This window comes from Chionomys nivalis, chromosome 19 (assembly GCF_950005125.1).
Source record: "Chionomys nivalis chromosome 19, mChiNiv1.1, whole genome shotgun sequence".
NCBI lineage: Eukaryota > Metazoa > Chordata > Mammalia > Rodentia > Cricetidae > Chionomys > Chionomys nivalis.
In genome coordinates this window covers 27181582-27204800 of record NC_080104.1, presented here as the reverse complement: position 1 = coordinate 27204800, position 23219 = coordinate 27181582, and the positions used below count along the sequence as shown (strand labels likewise).

Sequence of the window (23219 nt, the reverse complement as noted above, 5' to 3'; positions counted from 1 at the left end):
TTAAAATAAGCATAAAGATTGACAGTGTGAAAACACAGATTGAACAGATTTTAAATACACGAAGCATGAGGAAAACAAATTACTGGTTCTGCCTATGCACATCTATTAGATAAAATGTCCTGTCACTGATACGACTGACTACTCTGGGACTCATGAGGGTTTGTAACTGCCTTCCATTTAATACAAACAATTAAGCGTAGCAATTAGAATGCTATAGGCTTAATTAGCAGTTGGTGTGTTCTCACCTTACTCTGAAACATTGGGTGTTTAGCCAAAGTTGAATAAAGCTGCTTATATAAAACTCATAAGCAATTTGCAATAAGAAGGTGTTCAAATAACCAGTATTGCAGACCTCATAAACAACTCTGTATATGCTACCAACCAGACTCTTCTCTCCTGCAAGAGAAAAGAGGTCATTCCATTGTCACACCAGTGATGGGATGGCAGGAAGTCTTACTGGCTATTCGCCTTATCTGTATCTTCTATACGTCCTAAAATAATGTATTGCTTTATATGTTTTCCTTGACTTTCGTTTTTAATTTCTAAGCATACAAGCTAACAGGTTTCATTGTGACTTTTTTTTCTTTAGACAGGGTTTCTCTATGCAGCCCTGGTTATCCTGGAAAGACTGGCCTTGAACTCAGAGATCCAACTGCCTCTACCTCCCAAGAACTGGCATTAAAGGTGTAGGCCACCACTGCCCAGCTCATTGTGACACTTTTTAGTCATATGTGTCATTGTCCTTTGCTCTGTTCACTGACTTCTTCCTCTGTCTGCCTAATCCCCTTCCTTCCCTCGAAACGTCCCCTCTTTTATTTTACAATGAAATAAAATATTCATCCACTTACAGGCAACCACTCAAGGTAGGTATTTTTATCACCACCTACTTTTCAAACTGGTTCTATATCTAAGAAGTAGTAAGAAAGAACCCCGCCCTCAAAAATACCTTAAATTACAATATGGGGAAACTATAGGCGTGAAACATGCCATCACAGAGAAAGGTGAGGTAGCTTGGTGAGATGAGGAACTGCAAAGACTAAAGCATAATCAACTGGAATAGTCATGAAACATGACTGCACTGTAGACAGGTCAACCCCGGATTCATGGGGAGCCCATCCACGCTGAGCTGAGGCTGAACAATGACCACATGCCTTCATGTTCTAGGGCAGTCACAACCGGTGCTGAAGATGAAGTGGCTTAGTAGAAATTTACATCATTTCTCCTGAAGACTAGAGGTCCCAGATCAAAGATATTTGAGGGATGTTTCTTCAGAGGCTTCTCTCTGTGACCTTGAGTTGATGATCATCTTCCAAAGTCTCCCAGTGATCTTCTCTGTTCAAGTCCCTGCCTTAACGTCTCCTTATGAGTACGGCAGTGACGCTAAGTACATTGTACCTCAGTTGCCTTTTTAAAGATCCTGACTCCAAGTGCAGTCTAAGGTGCTGAGGGTTAGACCTATGAGAATTTTAGAGAGGTATATTCCAGCTAACTGTATTATCCCCTTTCCATATTCTTTAGCACCCTTCTTGCCACGTGCTTGCCATGTTTCAGAGTCACCTGTTTGCTGTCTAGATGTCATTCTTCTGCATATCTCCCCACGAGAGTAGGACATAGTTCCTCCTGCTACCACAGCTTCAGTGCCTATAGAGATGTCAGCCACAACAGGCATTGAGTAAATACGCCTTTAGTGACTGTTCATATGCATGAATGAATAAATTAATAAATACATCCTGTATGAAATGACCTTGTATAATTATTAAGTAAGAACTGACATCATATATTTTAGAATGTATAGCGTTAGTAGCATTCTTTTTTTATTTAAAAGTTCACTTCTTTCACAAAAGAAGAAAGCCTGATCTAACCTAATTTTATTTTCAAAGCAACAACTCATCTTGCTGCATCATAGTCTGAATTTCTTCCTTTCAAATAAATCATATTTGTTACTTCCAATTAAACCTTTCGGTCAGTCTTTCTCAGCTGTGCATGATGAATTGCAGGCAGATAATTACCAGTTCAGGGGCTCATTTGTTTTTCTTCCAGTGTGATTTCTGGAAGGTGTTCTCCTTTCCTATCCCCTCAGAGGACTAATAAATTACATCAATGCACTTTTATAGAGGAAGTTTTAGTGCTTTGTTTAGAGGAGAAATAGAAAAATAAAATTAAAGAAAGGAAACCTCAAAGCTCAAGAGCATCTCAAAGGCCTTGGAGAAGTGTCATCTGCATTCTGAGATGATGAGGATATATTCACTTCCCAAGAAAGCTACCGTGGTTTATAAGAGATGGATTGAACAGGAATGTGGACTTCCAGAAATACCAGATTCAGGACTGGCTCAGCGGGTAAAGGTGCTTGCAGTACAGCATGATGTTAGGAGTTTGATCCCTCTACCCCAGGATGGAAGGAGAGAACTGACTCCCAAAAGCTGTCCTCTGACCTCCACATGTGTTCCATGAACATATGTGAACACACATATCATATAACACACACTAGTAGTAATATAGCAAGAAAAATAATATTTATTTAAACAAAACAGAAATACAAATTCAGAAAGGAGGACAAACGCCTATAAAATGCACTCTGTAACACGGACAGCTTGTTCCTGGGATTCTGCCCACCCTAGCTGGAGCCCATGGGCCTTCAGTCATGTGGATGCCACGAGCATGACCGCCATGAGAATACCTAGTGAGGGTGATGAAGTCCCATCCTCCAGGCACAGTGTCAGCCGCAAACAGTGCTGCAGAGTCCAGGTAGCACACTAACCAGGTGCAAGCCATAGAAAAGGCCAGCAGATAAATAGATGGCCAAACAACATGGGAGCGAAGAAGCTAGTCTTTAAAAACTGAGTTATTTTTGGAAAAATCTCAAAGCAGTTGAAAAAATGACTTATCAAAATTGCCTGTACTTATTTGAGGGAATGGTTTTCACATTTATTTTTATGTGATATACTAGTGGTTTGTTTGGAATTATAGGCTGTGAAAGCTTAATCCATCCTGTTCAATAATGGTGCCCACACTCCTAGTCACAGCTACGTACAGAGAGAGGGAGAAACACAGTGGGTTTCGGTTTAAGATTCAAATGGCTAAATTCCATCTTTATTTCTCTGTCTGAAACTAGAGTATAAAAATCAAAATATGCAAAAACATATAAAACATGCGTCATATAGGCAACATGGTCAACATACTTTATTAGTCTTCCCAACAAAAGCAGCCACAGGCAACATGTATTTGCAAAAAGCATCCATTAAGCTGAATCTGGCCAATGAGCTATAATTTGTTGCACACCTCATGTTCTTACCCCAGTCCTCCACTCTGTCATTGGTATTATCTGTTCCTAGTATGCAAAGATGGCAAAATGAATTTTCTTCGCTCCATAGAATGCACAAAACAAGGCACAGAGAACATGAGGGATGAGAATTGTCGTGACAAAGAGTTGTTGTCCTTAAGACGGAGAAGTATATTTAGCACTATCAAGGCAAGCTGTTAGAAGCTTGAGAACTTTCTCCAGCTGGAGGTAAATTAGATGGTAAATTGGAAGTGGGAACAAAGGGAAATTCAGACTAATTCCAAACAGAAGAAGCTTCCAGGGCATTGCTGCTCCCTCAGACGTAAAGCCAGCGAAACTCTTCTGAGAGGAAGGAACCCCGTTTTACAGGGAAGCAACCTAACAAGGACCTGGGTTCTTTCCACATCTTAAATGAAATTGGATGTGAATCTGTGGTTTTTATAATGCTGTTTGTGATCATGAGTGATGCTAACAAAAGGTAACTAATACAGATGGACCCTCATTGTGCTCATTTCCGCTTGGGTTCTGTGAGCAATAAAGATGGGAGGGGTGAAGAGCAGTCTGAACTGTGTGCTTGTACCCCGGGAGCTCACTTCACTCCGCAGTTCATAGAAGGATCCAACTATCATTAATTTATGTACTTATGTAGAAATTGTTTGTGTTTCATGCCAGGAAGTCAAACAGCATCGTCTGTGATGATGACTTTGTACACAGCCCAACTTAGCCCTCAGAAGGACTGGAAACAGAGTTCAGTCACATGGCGGGTGTTCCAATAAAGTCCTTAGATATCGATACTAAAATGAGTTTCCCTAGTCAGCTAAACACATTGACCAGTGATGGTGTTATGTCTGCTCCCACTGGGAGAGAACGAACCAATAGCCATGTTTAGTACCTACAGTTTATCTCACAGATGGTTTTAGTCCTTTGTGTTATAAAAGGTTTTATGTTATGAAAAAGTGTGGCTGTGAATATAACAGTTTTCATGGCTTCTATTTGTCCTCTTAGTAAATAAGCTTAGAGAACCCTAAAATTAATCATGAAAAACTCTACCACTGGTAATTGTCATCAGAAGTGAGAACGATATGTTACACCCCATTTCTCTAACTTCATACCCCGTTGTATCTCTACTTTTCCAAACCCTATTTCTTTAACCTTTTCTTTACAGGTTTTCTCACTCAAGAAATACCTCTTTTTAACCAGTTTCTATCTCTTGTATCTCAGAGGCTGTTAACCAACACATTCATGCACCAGAATAATTATCCAGAAATTCAGAGACTTTGAATGACAGAATTTCAAGTTTAAAGAAGACTTGAGTGCTCTCCCATGACAATCCCCTAATTTTCTAGATCCGTAGCATAAAGGGTAATGAAGCTGCAGAGAGCTTTATAAATTCAGATGTAGAAATCCTCTTGTCTTGTATCCTGCCACATTACTGAAGGTATTTATCAGCTGTAGAAGTTCCCTAGTAGAGTTTTGGGGGTCACATATAAACTATCATATCATTTGCAAATAATGAAAATTTGACTTCTTCCTTACCAATTTGAATCCCCTTGATCTCTTTAATTGTCTTATTGCTCTAGCCAGAACTTCAAGAACTATGTTGAGTAGATATGGAGAGAGTAAACAGCCTTGTCTTGTTCCTGATTTTAGTGGGATCGCTTTGAATTTCTCTTTTTTTAATTTGATGTTGGCTGTCAGCTTGCCACATATTGTTTTTATTATGCTTAGATATATTCCTTGTATCCCTGATCTCTCCAAGACCTTTATCATAAGGGGGTGTTGAATTTTTCAGCAGTAGAAAACAATGACATCTTGAAATTTTCATGCAAATGATTGGAACTAGAAAAAACCATCCTGAGAAAGCTAACCCAGACCCAGAAAGATGAACATTGTAGGGAGGAGGTGGGGGACTGCTTTTTGTCCCAGCCACCTGGCTAGCTTAGCCCCCGAAATAATCACACAGAAATTGTATTAATTAAATTACTGTCTGGCCCATTAGCTCTAGCCTCTTATTGGTTAACTCTCACATCTTGATTAACCCAATTTTATAAAATCTGTGTATCACCACGTGACTGTGGCTTACCAGCAAGATTCTAACCTACATATGTCTGGGGCCGGAGATTCATGGCATCTGCCACACTTCCCTTCTTCCCAGCATTCTGTTCTGTCTCCCCACCTACCTAAACTGCTGCCTTATCAAAAGGCCAAGGCAATTTCTTTAATAACCAATGGAAGCAACACAAATACAGAAGGGCCTTCTACACCAGAACATGGTATATACTCACCAATAAGTGGATATTAGCTGTAAAACAAAGGCTATTGAGCCTATAGTTCATGATCCTAGAGAAGCTAAGTAACAAAGTGAACCCTAAGAAAAACATAAATAGATTCACCTGGAAAGAGGGAACAGACAAGATTGCCTCACAGAAACATGGGGTATGTAGTAGGAGTAGGGAGGACAGAAGAGGAAGAGGAGGGGAGAAAGGGAGGGAGGAGAAGAACTTGAGGGAACAGGATAGTCGAGATGGAGAAAGGACAGAGATGGAGAACAAGAAAAGAGATATTTTGGGGCTGGAGAGATGGCTCAGAGGTTAAGAGCATTGCCTGCTCTTCCAAAGGTCCTGAGTTCAATTCCCAGCAACCACATGGTGGCTCACAACCATCTGTAATGGGGTCTGGTGCCCTCTTCTGGCCTGCAGGCATACACATAGACGGAATATTGTAAACATAATAAATAAATAAATATTTTTTAAAAAAAAGAAAAGAGATATTTTGATTGAAGGAGCCATTGTGGGGCTAGCAAAAAAAAAAAAAAAAAAAAAAAAAAAAAAAAAAAAAACCTGGCACTAGAGAAATTCCCAGTAATCCACAAGGATGATCCCAACTAAGACTCTAAGCAATAGAGGAGAGGGTGACCGAACTGACCTTGCCCTGTAGTCAGACTGATGAATATCTTAAATGTCACCATAGAACCTTCATCCAGCAACTGATAGAAACCGAGGCAGAGACCCACCTTGGAGCACTGTACTGAGTTCCTGAAGTCCAATTGAAGAGTGGGAGGAGTGAGAATATAAGCAAAGAAGTCAAGACCATGATGGGTACACCCACTGAAACTGTATACCTGAGCTAATGGGAGCTGAGCTAATGTCCAACTCCAGCTGGACAGGGAAGGAAACAGCATAGGTCCAAACTAGTCCCTCTGAATGTGGGTGACAGTTGTATGGCTGGGACAGACTGCGGATCCACTGGCAGTGGAACCAGGATTTATCCCTACTGCTTGTACTGGTTTTTTTGGAACCTGTTCTCTTTGGATGTATACCTTGCTCTGCCTATATATAATAGGGAGGGCTTTGAACCTTCCCTAGAGAAATGCTCCTTATCCTCTCTAAGGAGTGGATGGAGGGGTCAGGTGGGGAGATAAGTGGAGAGACTGGGAGGAGGGGAGGAAGTGAGAACTGGGATTGGTGTATAAAATGAAAAAAGATAGTTTGTTTCCTATTAAAAAATAAAATTAAATAAAATAAAACTTTAAAAAAAGAAATCCTCTTGTCCTGTCTCGGGCTGGCATTTTCACCATCAGCACATCATCTTGACTGCAAAAGTAGACTTGGAAACAGTGACTAGAAACCCTTCCCTGTTCCCTCCAGAATCCTTCCAGGTAACAGCTTACCAGCACTGGAGTTGAACTCGGCATCAGGAACACTGGCTGGGGTGCTGGCAAGTGACGGTTTTACCACTGGCATCTGATCCGGGGCATCTTTGTCATTCTGGGAGGGACAAGACTCAGAAGAGCCAGGTTTGCTGAGATCTGATGTTTGGTTTCCAGACCTTTCTATGGTGATAATGGGAAATGTCAAAACATGTTAGAATTGTTTTCAATGGTCTTTAACACAGCTTGGAAAGAAATGTTAGAAAAAATGCCATTTCCTACACAGTGTCATGCCAAACAAGGACACTAGGTGTGGTCTGTCCTAGATGCAGGCTGTAAGGAAGTACATGGTCTGAAATTTAAAAAAAAAAAATTAAAACAATAATAAAACCTGTTAAAGTCTGCTTTTTATTGTTACCATGAGCTAATAATTCCTTTTGCCTCTTCTTTGGAACACCAGGAGTGACCTTGTTTATACTGACCACCATTTAGCACTATTTCAGATATATTAGAGTATTGTTGGAATTTCAGCCTGTGGATAGAAACTCTCCAGACCTCTCCTGTGGTCTCACAGGTCCTTAGCCATAATCTTCACATTCCTTCTCAGTGCAGAAGAAAGCTTCTCTCCCGCTCTGCTTTGTATCTCCCATCCTGCACCCCTCTCTTGAATTCTAAATACTTTGGCTATTTCTGTGCAGTTAATATAAGTTATATTTGCCATCCTTCATGTAGCAATACTTTGCATCTTGCTGTCCTTTTGCTTCTCCTGAAGATGAGAAATGTTTTATAGAAATGAACATGAAATAGAAACTGACCACTGGCCACACCACTCATGGAAGGTCACAGTAGCCACATACCGTTGAAACTGGCCATGGTGATTTCTCCCCCATCCGCTGGGCAAAGATGTGGCTTGGTGACTCTTTTCCTTGTCCTTCTCAACTTATTCATCCTGCTGCCTTCAGTTTCATTACCTTCATCTTTTGCTGTGTCCTGTCGTAATTAGTAAATAGAGACCCACATAGCATTCCATGCAAGCAGCTAAATCACATGTCAAAGGTGTGTGCCAGTTGGACAGTCAGATTTAAATTGAGCACAAGACATTCTTTAGAGGAAGTAAATTGTCACTTCCTTATCCCTTCCAGTGACTCAAAGAGACTGAATTGTCTCTATTGCCTTTGAAAATTGTTAAATAAATTAGGCTCTCGTCTAACTATTCAGTGTTTCTTATTTATATTTCAGAATGTTTTAGTCCTTAATAACTGACTAAAAAACCTATTTCTTTTTAAAATTAAAAAAGTTTTGTATTTATTAACTTTATGTTTTCTAATCTTTGTTTTTTGGTTTTTGTTTGCCGAAAAGAACAAGATCTAAAATCTTTGGATTCTCCTCCTTTCCTTCACCCTCCCTCACCCTCCCTCACCCTCCCTCACCCACCCTCATCCTCCCTCACCCTCCCTCACCCTCCCTCACCCTCCCTCACCCTCCCTCACCCACCCTCACCCTCCCTCATCCTCCCTCACTCTCCCTCACCCTCCCTCACCCTCCCTCACCCTCCCTCACCCTCCCTCACCCTCCCTCACCCTCCCTCACCCTCCCTCACCCTCCCTCACCCTCCCTCACCCTCCCTCACCCTCCCTCACTCTCCCTCACCCTTCCTCACCCTTCCTCACTCTCCCTCACCCTCCCTCACTCTCCCTCACCCTCCCTCACTCTCCCTCACTCTCCCTCACCCTCCCTCACTCTCCCTCACCCTCCCTCACCCACCCTCACCCACCCTCACCCTCCCTCACTCTCCCTCACCCTCCCTCACTCTCCCTCACACCCTCCCTCACTCTCCCTCACCCTCCCTCACCCTCCCTCACTCTCCCTCACCCTCCCTCACTCTCCCTCATTCTCCCTCACCCACCCTCACCCACCCTCACCCCTCCTTGCATCACTATTTACTTTGATTTAAAAGGGAGTTTCAACTAGAAGAATGGATAAAGAAGGTATGGCACATATACACTTTAGAGTTCTACTCAGCAGTAAAAAACAATGACATCTTGAATTTTGCATGCAAATGGATGGAAATAGAAAACACTTTACTGAATGAGATAACCCAGACCCCCAAAAGAATAAATATGTTATGTACTCACTCATAAGTGGATTCTAACCATAAGCAAAGGACATTGAGCCTATAATTCATGATCCTAGAGAAGCTAAATAAGAAGGTGAACCCAAAGAGAAACATATATTTATCCTTCTGGGTATTGGAAGTAGACAAGATCGCTGGGCAAAAGTTAGGAGCACGGGGCTGGGGGGGGAGTGGGTGGAGGGGGAAAGGGAGATGGGGAGAGAGAAGGGAGAAGGGAGGATTGGAGAGAGCTTGGGGGAATGGGCATGGTTTAGATGGAGGAAGGGTGGATGTGGGAGCAGGGAAGAAGATATCTTAACTAAGGGAGCCATTTTAGGGTTGGCTTGAGACTTGACTCTAGAGGGGTTCCCAGGTGTCCAAGGGGATTTCCCCAGCTAGGTCCTTGAACAGCAGATGAGAGGGTGGCTGAACTGGCCTTCTCCCACAGCCTCACTGATGAATATCTTGCATATCACCATAGAACCTTCATCTGGCGATGGATAGAGATAGAGACAGAAACCCACATTGGAGCACTAGACTAAGCTCCCAAGGCTTAGATGAATAGCAGAAGGAAGGAGAACATGAGCAGGAAGTCAGGACCGCGAGGGGTGCATCCACCCACGGAGACAGTGGGGCTGATCTAATGGGAGCTCACCAAGGCCAGCTGGACTGGGACTGATGGAGCATGTGATCAGACCGGACTCTCTGAATGTGGCTGACAATGAGGGCTAACTGAGAAGCCAAGGACAATGGCACTGGGTTTTGATTCTACTGCATGTACTGGCTTTGTGGGAACCTAGTCTGTTTGGATGCTCACCTTCCTAGACCTGGATGGAGGGGGGAGGGCCTTGGATTTCCCACAGGGCAGGGCACCCTGACTTCTCTTAGGAGGGGAGAGGGAGGGGTGGGGGAGGGGGTGTGGGGGAGAGTGGGAGGGAAATGGGAGGATGGGAGAAGGTGGAAATTTTTAATAAATAAATAAATAAAAGAAAAGTTTAAAAAAGGAGTTTCATTCACTTACGCCTTTTTTGAAACTTGACTTTTTAAACATTTTTCATTAGCGCGTGCAAATGAGCTTCACTGCGTCATTCTCATACATGTACGTAATACACCTTGTCCAGATGCCACCGTGACATTCTCATACATGTGTGTAATACACCTTGTCCAGGGGCCACCGTGACATTCTCATACATGTATGTAATACACCTTGTCCAGATGCCACCGTGACATTCTCATACATGTGTGTAATACACCTTGTCCAGGTGCAACCCCCTGCTGCCCCTTTTGGCTTCTGTTCCTCTGCTCTTGGGACTGATTTTAAATGTATTAGAAAGTCTCACTCAAGTTACTTCAAAGCTGGATAAAATCTAAAATACATCAAAAGGAAAATAGCCAAAATAATCTACTTATAACTGTTAACAAGAATTTTCAGGCAGGGAATTAGGCAGTGAGCAAGGTTGGGGAGGGTACCCCATTGCTGGCAGTAGAAACCATCACCCCCTTTCAAGCATGGGATGCAAAAGTGGTCACTGAAAAAGAAATTTTAGTCTAGTTTTTGTTTTAGGATGTGTGTGTGTGTGTGTGTATGTGTTTGTACACTTCAAATTTTGGCTTGAAGGGTGAGGAAAGTGACAAAGTCAAAGCAAAGGCTATTTCAAATGTTTTGAGCCGTTTTCTCTTTAGAGAGTAGGCTCGGAAGGGCTCATATCTGGGGGAAAGTCATATGAATACATATCTAGAACAGTTGCAGGCAGAGCTGTGCCAATTTATCATAAAACCAATTCAGTCTCTGAAAACAAAAGAGGAGTTTTCTCTGGTGGAATGTAACTATGATGCATTATGATTATTGTTATCGGGTGAGATATACTTCATGAAACAGTCTTTTTACTTTATTAATTTTCAGGTTAGCATACAAAGAAACAAGTTTTATAGATGGTGTTTTCTTGTAATTTTATGACTGTAGTCTTTTCACTTCAGATAGTCTTATATTTGATTGTATAGGACTTATTAGGATAATTTATTTTTCCTAATACTTTAGGATGTTATTCAAATATTTACATAAATTTCCTTGTATGTTTTTGATTAAATCAAGCAGTAATATTGGGCATGCGCTTATTTCCAAAACTGGGTAACCAGAGATATACTATTCTGGTTTTGAATGTCCTCACGTGGACATATCTCAGATATTTACAGAAGTGCTGTTTTTAAAAGTATGCATGTATCACTGGATTTTGATCTGGCTGACATTTGTCTTAGTCTGAGCTTCTCAGGAATTCTTTCAATTTATAGATTGAAGGAATTATGCGAAGCGAAGGTTAAGACACCTCGAGCTCCAAACAACGATGTTAACTGAATAAACACAAGTGTCGCAGCATGCTAAGTTATATAAGTTCTTGTGACAAAAGCAGAAATAATTAATGAGGTCCCAACTCGAGAAATCCAGCAGTAAGAGTCCCAAACACTGAGTGTAGGCATCATACTTAAGAAGCTTCTTTTTTTAAGGGGAGGAGTTGATCCTAATAAAAAGTACACTTCGTTCCCTCTTTTGAGTTTTCTCTTCTTCGCTAGGTAGATTGACCATTGCCATAATAGCTGAAACAAATGTACTAGGCCCCCAGTCTGTCCTACTACAGTGCAATATTTTTATTCTTAATCATGGATTTGTACTCAGCTACAGTATGAATGATGACTTGATGACAAAAAAACCTACCAATACATAGTCCTTACAGTATGACCAGGAGAACATCAGTTATTATCTTTATCACAAGAACACAAGGATTAGGTGATTTTTCTCAAGGTCATTGTGATAGACAAATAAGAATTCAAACCTAAGCCACTCTATTTGGGATGCTTTCCTCAATGTCACAGTCAAATATATGACCTAAATCAAATTCCATTCCTACTATATAATATTACCTATTGAATTCATTTAAAAAACTGCCTTATTTATTATATATTCTCTTCCAGTAATATTTTAAAGTACTTTTTCCTGTGAAATGGTTGAAACCTTAATTCTTATCACTAGAAACTGAAGAGCAGCGACGCAGCCTGCCATAGATAAGGCAAAATCAAAGATGTAAAAATGAAACATTATTCACAAAGACTCTTGTAGTGCAGTTCAGGAATTAAAATGTTTTCATAGAGCAGCTGAATTCCTTTATAATATGTATAATGAGGTATTCTTAGGTCTCCATAGGTCAGGGACAGCAAACTCTAACGCCATGATAACAGACAGAACCAGTGGACCGGGACTGAACAAAAGCAGATGCTCCCTCTTTGGAAGGAGCTGACATTGGCTCTGTCTGCCCAGTGCCTGTCAAAGTATTGTCCCAGAACTGTCAATCCTACACATTGCCAAAGCATTCCAAAGACAAGAGTTCAGTTAGTATTTTTATCTAGTATAGAAAACACTCAGTTTTGTCCTGATGTTTTAATGTATATATAGGTTTGTAACATGCTCATATTTCCCCCTACTTCCTTCCCCATCTCTCCTGCCCCATCTTGCAGAAAAACATGGATTTCTTTCCATTATACTTTTCATGATTTCTAAATGCTGGGAATTAATTTAACATGAAAGACAAGGGATGAAGAAGAAAAGTTTCTCAACTCTCTCACAACTGGAGAATGTATGACTGACTCTACTGGGCTTCTGGGTACAACTGGATGGTGGTAGTCCTGTCTCTCTCTCTCTCTCTCTCCCAGAAGCTTTACTTAGTGTGACACTGAAGGACAAACAAGACTCAAATACCTCATGTGTGGTAACAGTTTAGGAACACATTACAGGGCTGAAGGAGTTGGTTCAGCAATTAAGAGAACTCAAGAAACTAGACATCAAAAAAATCCAATTAAAAATGGGGGTACATATCTAAATAGAGAATTCTCAATAAAAGAATCTCAAATGGCAGAGAAACACATAAAGAAATGCTTAACATCCTTAGCCATCAGGAAAATGCAAATCAAAACAACTCTGAGATTCCATATCAAAACGGCTAAGATCAAAACACAAAATAACAACTTCTGCTGGAGAGGATGTAGAGGAAGAAGAAACACTCCTCCATTGCTGATGGAAGTGTAAACTTATACAGTCACTTTGTAAATAAATATGGAGGTTTCCCAGAAAACTGGGAATCATTATACCACAAGACCCAACTATACCATTCTTGGGTATGTACACAAAGAATGCTCAATCATACCACAAGGACATTTGCTCAACTATGTTCATAGCAGCATTATTCAAAATGGCCAGAGCCTGGAAACAACCTATATGCCCCTCAGCGGAAGAATGCATAAAGAAAATGTGGTATATTTTCACAAGGTAGTGTTATTCAGCTGTTAAAAACAATGACATCAGAATGGGGAAAGATCTTCACCAACCTCACATCAGAGGACTGATCTCCAAAATATACAAAGAATTCAAGAAATTGGTCATCAAAAGAACAAATAATCCAGTAAAAAAAAAAATGAAGTACAAACCTAAACAGAGAACTTCTCGACAGAGGAATCTAAAATGGCTGAAAGACACTTAAGGAAATGTTCAACATCCTTAGTCATCAGAGAAATGCAACTCAAAACAACTCTGAGATTCCATCTTACACCTGTAAGAATGGCCAAGATCAAAAACACTGATGGCAACTTATGCTGGAGAGGTTGTGGGGAAAAGGGAACACTTCTGCATTGCTGGTGGGAGTGCAAGCTGGTATAGCCCCTTTGGATATCAGTATGGTGATTTCTCAGAAAATTAGGAAACAACCTTCCTCAAGACCTAGCAAAACCACTTTTAGGCATATACCCAAAAGATGTTCAATCATGCCACAAGGACTTGTGCTCAGCTATGTTCATAGTAACATTGTTTGTCATAGCCAGAACGTGGAAACAACCTAAATGCCCCTCAACTGAAGAATGGATAAGAAAAATATAGTATATTTACGCAATGGAGTACTACACAGCAGAAAAAAATATAATGACATCTTGAATCTTTCAGGAAAATGGATGGATCTAGAAAACATCATATTGAGTGAGGTAACCCAGACACAGAAAGACAATTATCACATGTACTCATTCATAAGTGGTTTTTAAACATAAAACAAAGAAAACCAGCCCTCAAATCACAATCCCAGAGAACCTAGACAACAATGATACCCATAAGAGAGACATATATGATCTAATTTACATTGGAAGTAGAAAAAGACAATCTCTTGAATAAATTGAGAGCATGGGAACCTTGAGAGAGAATTGAAGGGAAGGAGAGAGGCAAGGAGGGGAGCAAAGAAAAATGTAGAGCTCAATAAAATCAATTAAAAATTTTTAAATGGACATCAGGAAATTAGAAAGTATTAGATAGAAGTAGAAAAAAATAATCATCCTGAGTGAGGTAACCCAGACCAAAAAGACAAACATGGTATGTATTCACTCATAAGTGGATATTAGCTATAAAGTAAAGGATAACCATGCTATAATCCACAGACCAGAGAGGGTAGGAAACAAGGAGGGCCCAAAGAGAGACAAATGGACCTCCCTGTGATGGGGATATAGAAGAGATCTCCTGGGTGGACTGGGAGCATGTGAACATGGGAACTTGAGGGATCTGGTTGGGAGATGGATGTGAAGGAAGAGAATTGAAAGGAATGGGGGGATATTCAGGGTCAGGTAGAAAACACATGCGAAGGAACCTCCCATATATCTACAAGAATGACCTCAGCTAAGTCTCCTGGCAATTGTGGATTCCTATCCTGAACTGACCATCTTCTGTGATCATATTGGTAACCATCCCAGTAGTCATCAAAGAGCCTTCATCCAACTACTGATGGAAATAGGCACAGATACTCACAGCTAATTAAACTGAGTGCAGGAAATCCTGCTGAAAAGAGGGAGGAAGGATTGTAGCAGCCAGAGAGGTCAAAGACATCACAAGAAAACCCACAGAAATACCTAACCTGGCTCATAGGAACTCACAAAATCGGAACCATCATACCAAAGAGCTTGCATGGGACCAACCAAAGCCCTCTACATGTATGTGACAGTTGGGTGGCTTGATCTATTTATGGGATTCCTAACGATGGGATCAGGAACTGTCTCTAATGCTTTGAAAGGCTCTTGGGAACCTATTTCTCATACTGGGTTGCCTTGCCCAGCCTAAATACAAAGGAAGGTGCTTAGTCTTAGAGCAACTTGATACACCACACTTTGCTGATACCCATAATAGGCCTGCCCCTGTCTGAACAAAAACAGAAAAGGAGGAGTGGATTGAGGGGGTGGAGGAGAGATGAGGGGAGAGAATAGGAGAAGAGGGAGGGGGAAATATAGTTGGGATGTAAAATTCATTAATTAATTGATTGATTGATTGATTTTTTTTAAAGAGAAACAGAAAGCAAAGAGTGTATGCTGCTCTTTAAGAGGACTTGAGTTCGATTTCCAGTACCCACTTCAGCTGGCTCACAATCACATGTAGCTCCAGTTTCAACTAATTTGACACTCACTTCTGCTCTGCACAGGCATCAAAACACACATGTGTGCACACATACATGTATATATTTTATACACATACACCTAAATAAAAATAAAATCTTTAAAAAGGAAGAACATACACCAATTATATGCCAGTTCAGAGAAAGATGAGATTAGCCCCAAGTCTCTTACCTTTTTTTTTTTTTTTTTCTGTTTTTCAAGACACGGTTTCTCTGTAGCTTTAGTGCCTGTCCAGGAACTAGCTCTTGTAGACCAGGCTGGCCTCGAACTCCCAGAGATCCGCCTGCCTCTGCCTCCCGAATGCTGGGATTAAAGGCGTGTGCCACCACCGCCCGGCAGTCTCTTACCTTTTAAATGTTGATACCAAGATATGGACCCAACTAGTAGAATGCAGGGTATCAAATATTTAACTGAAAGTAAATGAACTCTGTTGATGAGAACACGAATCATCACTGTGGGAGTCCAGGATGCTGAGAAGCTGAAACTAGATACTAGAGAGTCTTCAACAAAGTTACTCTAGTTAATGAGTGCTTGGGAGTCCCCAATAGCCCCAGGGGACCAGAAGAACAATTGAGAAAGATTTTCAACATTGCTTTATTTTCCTAAGAGAGGAGCCATCTCAGCTGTTCTCAGCCCAGTCCACTGAGAAGTATGTTCCTCTTATCGAGTAGTTAACTATGTAGTTTTCACTGATTGTGCCATTGTCTTAGACAATCAGTGACTGGGGTACATTAACTGTTGAAGAGATGGTGGCCATGGTTATCATTACCCAGATCCTCTGTGTCTCCAAGGCTCTTCCTTAGGAAAGTGCTTCATTCTATGTTACCTCAGGGGCCAACCTCAGGATGGCCTTCAGTGTCCTATCTGAGCATCTCCAGGTTCTCAACACAATAAGCCAACAGACCCTCTCAGGAAAGTGAGGGCATTAAAAGCAGAGTTAGGACTCTCAGAGGGATTAACATGGCCAGCATACTCTTGTATGGACTCTAAAGTAATTTTGTCTTTAAGTAAATGGGGACTAAAGACATATCCCAATGGTAGAACATTTTTTTCAATCATAAAAAAGGCCCTAGGTTCCATCTCTATCATCAAAACATGAAATGAGCGGATATACTATTTTATTAGTTCAGTCATTACACAACAAGAGAACCTAGACTAAGCTTGTATAAAACTAAGCTCATTTGAGCTGACAATAAAGTATGAGGAAAACCAGATTGCAATGGCTGAACATAAGCACGGGAATGCAATTGTGTTGATTAATTGGCACAAATAGACAATTGTAATTCGTCTAAATTCAGATAGTCTTAAAATTCCACAACAGCAGGTTGATTTGATCTTGGACATTTCCAGAAGAGCTGCCTTTCCCACTTCTGAAGTCTCTCTGATCTGGTCCGTCAGTCATATCCTCATCCCCAATATCTGTGAAGAATACTCTATATCACAAGTCATTTATACGGGGCCTTATTTTACTCATCACCATGTCCCTTTTGAACCTCATTCCTGTGGCTTAATGTAAGTCTGTCATTGTGAATTTCAGCTTGCTGCCTTGATCAAATTAAAGAGCCTTAACCTAAAGAAATTCTGTCAAGCATTAAATTCAAACCCTAATTGAACCTAAAAGTTTCCCTTCCAATATAGTAACCAGTGTTATTTAGGTTCTAAATATCACTGGTTTTATTCATCAACTTTTAATTTTCTTTAATGGTTACATTTTTAATGCCAATACTCTAAAAATCCTTCTTTAAGTCCCCTGTGTAACCATCATGGTTTGAGATAAAATCATCAAAGCATTTACCAAGCACTCTAATTCTACTGATGGTTAGTTCATGAAAAGAAAAGCAAGTTAAAAAAATGACAGTCAACAAGCTGTAACCTCTGCTACAAATACTGGACTCAAGAATCAATAGTCATCAAAGTTATAAGAATATGTCACAGAGAAAAGAAAAAGATATGCCTCTAGTCACCTTAAAATGTGTTACTCAAGGAAAATAGTGAAAATATTGACTGAAGACATATTGGCAGGAACACACCATACACTTACATCAGATGATCTAAATGTGTGTTATTGGCCCAAGGTTTCTACTCTACTGACTTGGTCTAATAACCTCCCCATGGAGAGTGAGTGAGTCCAGTTGACAGTCTACCAGTGGAATCTTGAGAGCAGCCTAGAGCAAAACACAGAGTTACTGTATCATGGAGATTCTTTTCAGTGAGTTCACTATTTAGAAATAAGTGCTTCTGCTGGACTTGGTGGTGGTATATGACTTTCATCCCTGCACTGGGGAGGCAGAGGTGGGTGAAACTCTAGTGAAATGGAAGCTAGCCTGATCTACATAGTGAATTCCAGGACAGTCTATACTGCTTAGTGAGACCCCATCAATAGTAGGAGTAGGAGTAGTAATATAGCAAAATTACTAAAGGAAACATGGTCCTGCTCCTCATCCTTTGTCACCTGAGTCCCCACAGTCTCTCCTCCCTGTCCCTGCAGCCAGCGTTGCCCTCTCCTATGACTGCGACTGCTGCACCTCCATAAATCACAATGATAATCGCACTCCTGCTTTGCTGAGGCTTTATCCATCAACTCCATCACTTTTAGAAAAATTCAGATTACTGTTCTCTGAGGCCTGGGACAATCCAGCTTCATCTGTTTTCCAACTTCTACATCTGGTCCTTTCTTATGCAAACCCCATCTCCATCTATTCCAACTCGATTTATCCTTCCTTATGTCCATATTTCCTTCTTTCCTAGGATCCTATTGGCTAGCCAGGTATCTCCATTAAGGATTGTGAACTGTTCTGGCCACATCTAAACACTAATACTGTAGGTGGATTTCTAGAACTGATTGGCTTGAAATACTTTATTTTCTTTGTATCTCCCTTTCTCTGACACCAACCCTGATCATCAGCCTGCTTGCCCTGACCCCACATGTCTTAGTCTCGCTGATCTCCATTCTCCCCATGTGCCTGCCCACAGGCTGGATTTCTAAGCCTGTTTGCTTTCTTAACCTCTAACTCAGAAAAAAATCACCATTTTTTTTCTTGTTTCAGCCATCTCCCCACCCCTGGTATATCTCTACCTGACTGCTCATTGTTCTCTCTGTTACTTTCACTCAGAATCCAATAAAATTTGTGCCCCAGTCCCCTTCCAAGTCTGCTTTTCAATTAAAATTTTAAAAGTAAATTATCTATAAGACTAAGAACCTGTATTCCCTGGTGACAACACTACTCAAGGATTATTAATGTGTTTATTTGGAAAGAAGGCACTACAAAAGATTATTTTCATGTCTTTTTATGAATCTTTATTTAATATAACAAGTAAAATTGTATGTTGTCACCATCTACAACATAATCCTTTGATATATGCATACATTGGAAAATGACTAAATCAAGCCATTTAACACAGTATTATCCAATATATATTTTGTTTTTTAGACCACTTAAAAATCTCCTCTGTTAGCAGTCTTCAAACATACAATTATTTTTATTAACTATAGCCATCATGGTGTACAATAGGCCTCTTGAACTTATTCCTCTTCTCTAGCTGAGTAGTTGTGCCTTCTGATAGATATTTCTGAGTTCCTTTACATCCCAAACTCTAGTATCTACCATTTCAATACCCATTCGTGGAATTTCAAAATTTTAACCTCATATATAAATACAATTTGTCTTTCTGTACTTGACTTCTTACATTTACTATAATATCCTGCAGGTTTATCTTTGTTGTAACAAGTGACATGATTTCCTAAATTGTATTTCATGTGTATGTGTGTGCATGTGTGTACATTTTATTTATAGTCACATATATACATATGTATATATACATTATCCATATGTGGGTTATATGTATATATACATTTTCTTTGTATACTTACTCAATAATTCTTAGGTTAATTCCATATTTTTGCTCTGATTAACATGCTGCATTGTGAGTCAATGAAGACTGATGAGAAGCCAAGGACAATGGCACTAGGTTTCGATCCTAATACATGAACTGGCTTTGTGGGAGCTTAGCCTGTTTGGACGCTCACCTTTCTGGACGTAGATAGAAGGACCTTGGTCTTCCCGCAGGGCAGGGAATTTGGACTGCTCTTCAGTATCGAGAGGGAGGGGGAATGGAGTGGGGGGAGGAGAAGAGGAGTGGGGATAGGGGGAGGGAAGTGGGGGGAGGACAATATTTGGGAGGAGGGGAGGGAAATGGGAAATGGGGAGCAGGTGGAAATTTTAATTAAAAAAGAATAAAAATAAATAAATAAGTAAAAAAAAAAAACAAAAAAAAAAGCCATTTTCTGTTAGCATTCTCTCTCTCTCTCTCTCCCTTTTCATTCTTTCTGCCTTGTGTCTGCTGATCAGGATGCAAGCTCTCAGCTACTGCTCCAACATAATGCCTGACTGTCTGTTACCATGCTGCCTACTGTAGTGGTCATGGAATCTAACGTTCTAGAGTCATGAGTCCCCAAATTAAACACTTTCTCTTGTAAGTTGTCTTGGTGATGGTTTTTGTTGTGGCAACAGAAAGGTAACTAAGACAGCCATGATCTTCTACACAGATGCCATAAGTTTGATTGTAAAACCCAGTAGTGGAATCACTGTATTATACAAGGAGCCTTATTTGAACTGGAGGTTACCATCTATTGTTCACTTTGTGACCCACTCACAACTGCTAATTTCTTCATTTCAATTGATAAACCACATAATACCCCCTTTGGAATTCTTACCCAATTTTATTTACTAGTTCTCAATATCATTAAAGCAGCTCTTTTCAATCTACATGTTGGTCTACCCAACCTTAACGGTCATGATTAGTTCTGCCACCAAGCTGGTGATCAGACCATGGCATCTCTGAGAATAAAGCAAATAAAATCTCCAACAGAAAATTCTGTGCCAGGACACTGCCCCTAAATATCAACTTCAACAAAGGAAAAGAAGAATTTCTCAAAGTCTGAACACTCTTGTGATTTCTCATAATATGAAGGCATTCAACTAATTCCCTATACCTTTGCTGTTTTTAAAACTGTATAAGTGAAGTGAAACTTACCAAAGAAATCAAGATTTCTATAACTATGAATATATATATATATATATATGTAGAAAGGAAAGTAGAGGTTTGATGGATGAACAGAAGACAGCAGATAATTTTTCACCAAATATATTTCAAAAAGGAAGAAAAGGAATCTGGAGAGACTGCTGAGTGATTAAGAGTCCTGACCGCTGTTCCAGAGGGCAAGTTTGATTCTCAGCACCCACATGGTGTCCCACAATCATCTGCAAATCCAGTTGCAGGGACCTCTTCTGGTTTTCTAGGACACCAGGCACACATATGGTATACAAACATATATGCAGGTGAAAGTTAAGAAATAATGTATAGCCAGTTGTGGTGGGCGCACGCTGGTAGGCTTTGCTGAAGGAGGCAGAGGCAGGAGGATCACAAGTTCGAGGCCAGCCTGGGCTACACATTTTTAAAAGAAAAAAAAGAAAAGAAAAAGAAAGAAAGAAATGATGTATAAAATGTAAATATATGTGTGCAATGTGTGATACATATGTATGATACTGGGTTCTGTAAGGGAGGTTGAAGAAACAGCTAAGACAGTTATACAACGTCAGGGAGATATTAGATAACAAGCTACTGCAATTATAAACATGAGGCCTAATAAACAGAAACGTTAAAAATGTTACAAGAGAAGACACTCCAGTCTATAAAATAAAAGCATACTACATACATAACTGAATTATTGTCTTTAATGGGTAAAAATAGACACGTGTTTATGCAAAGGTATGGACACACAAAGAAATGAAAATGTGTTTTTGGTATTTTTTTTCCTGGTAATGCTGCTGAGAATTTGGTGGATACGTGACTTCCTGGCACCAAAACTAAGACTAATGGCAATTTAAGTCACTGAAGATCCTGGCAGAATGTGTTGTGGTCGAAGAAGGACCCACCCTTGGGGTTTTCTTAGCTCTCCCCATCTGCCCATCCGAACTGGTGGAGCCTTTGTTCAGTGATTGGGACCCAGAGCCCAGGTCGGGCAGAGAAAGCTTCCAAGCTAAGTGGGGCTCCCGCTAGCTATGCCTGTACCTAGGCTTCGTGCTCTGGACGCTTTGGGGTTTTTCTCCTGTCTCTTTGTTCACGAGTCTCAGCGGCCCACACAGCGTGGAGACTCCTGAAGTACTTACTGGAGGTGGGGGAAGAAGTATGTGGAGGGCACAGTGCTGAAGACCTGACCCCACAATTCCTCACCTTCAGAGTCCTTTTCCTTATCTCCTTGAGGGTGGGGGTCGGGGCGGGTGTAGAATGTGACAGAGTGATGTTTGAGAATTGCAGAGACCATTCCTTCAGCAGTGACCAAAATTTGAATAAAATCTTACAGCATTCTTATTCGTCTAAAGCCAGTGCCTGACAAAGTCATTTTAAGTAATTGCTCAAACTAAGCAAAACTGACTGGGTGAAAATTCCGAGCTGTTCAGCTATTAGAAACTGTGGAACGGAAGGGCACTATTTCGCAAACTTCTCGAAAGCAGGCCTACAGCAAGCCACAGTGCCCTCATCCCCAGCCGTGCGGAAATTTAACCGTCATCAAACCTTCGCTGTCAATATTTTGGCAAATAATATTTTGATTATTAGCGTCCTACCTCCTGTGGAAGGTCCCCTTCATCCTTCATGTCACACCTTTTGGGTAAATCGGCTGTGGAAATCGCGCTCCCTTCCGCGATGGCTTAGGAGGACGTTTATATGTAGACCTCCAACAAAGGCAGCACATGACAGTCCCGCGGAGATTCTTTCCAGGGGGATCCAGCAGGTAATAAAAGATAAACATCCCAGTGTGTGGAAAACGCTCTGGAATCGCCTGATGGCAAAGGCTCACGTATGCCTGAATCCCTGCAAACAAAGGAACACAAAGCTTAAAATCGTGCTGATTGACTTTTGTGCCCGTTCCAACCCAGTGGATTGTGTTATACAACAGTTGTATTCTGGGATGTAATCTATTGTTGTAATCAGACGGTGAAACATTTTTTAGATAGCTATGGTATCAAAGCCCAGACAAAAATTCAAATGGAAAAACACGGGCTGTAAGTGACCTAGATTTGTACTAAAGGCAAAGATGATGTCCTTTGTATTTCACGCACTGGTTTTCCATTGTGGGAAGCTTCTGCCTCCAGTTTATGCTGGCTCTTCATTCAGTCATCACAGCTATGTTTCTTTAGCCTTTCTAACATACCCCAGGCCATCCTCGTGTCCTCGGTGAACATGAAGTCTGCAGGTTACCTGCCCCACAGAACCCTGGAAGCAACCCTAACTCCAGCAGAATCAATGAGGAGTGCTTTCTCTGTAGGACTCAAGAGGATAGTGCTTCCTTCCATTCATATTCCAACTGCAAATATAGGTGTGACTTGCTAGGGCGAACACAGGAAGTGTCTTCTGAATCAAACCAAATGCACTAATGTGCCTACAGTCTCCTTGGCTGAGCACTGCTGTCCAGGTCTTCTGAGCCTGGCAAAGCCCCGGTCATTCAGCCCATCCAGAGTATGACTTAAAAACCCCCTTTCATGAGAACAAGAATCACTGTTCTTGGCTTGCTCTGCATGGCCTTGCTCTTGCCTGCCGGCAATGCCTTTGTTCTGTGCTGGCAGCTCTGCGCTTGGTTTTGCTTTAGGTCTAGCTTTGGTACTGGAACCAGCGTCCTGTCCTGAATGTCCTCCCCTAACACATGTCCCCAG

At 40.9% G+C, this 23219-nt stretch overlaps 1 protein-coding gene across 1 annotated transcript in view; it reads right to left on the bottom strand.

The window, feature by feature from the left end:
• Lgsn (lengsin, lens protein with glutamine synthetase domain) overlaps positions 1–22730 on the bottom strand; it is a 31636-nt gene extending 8906 nt beyond the window's left edge. Inside the window, exons 1-6 of the mRNA XM_057751450.1 lie at positions 22721–22730; positions 22171–22380; positions 21742–21834; positions 12026–12090; positions 7787–7919; positions 6951–7112 (exon numbers count right to left, since the gene is read on the bottom strand). Of these exons, the coding sequence (XP_057607433.1) occupies positions 6951–7112; positions 7787–7919; positions 12026–12090; positions 21742–21834; positions 22171–22380; positions 22721–22730 (673 nt within the window). The remainder of the gene's footprint in view (positions 1–6950; positions 7113–7786; positions 7920–12025; positions 12091–21741; positions 21835–22170; positions 22381–22720) is intronic.
• Between the last annotated feature and the right edge of the window lie 489 nt (positions 22731–23219).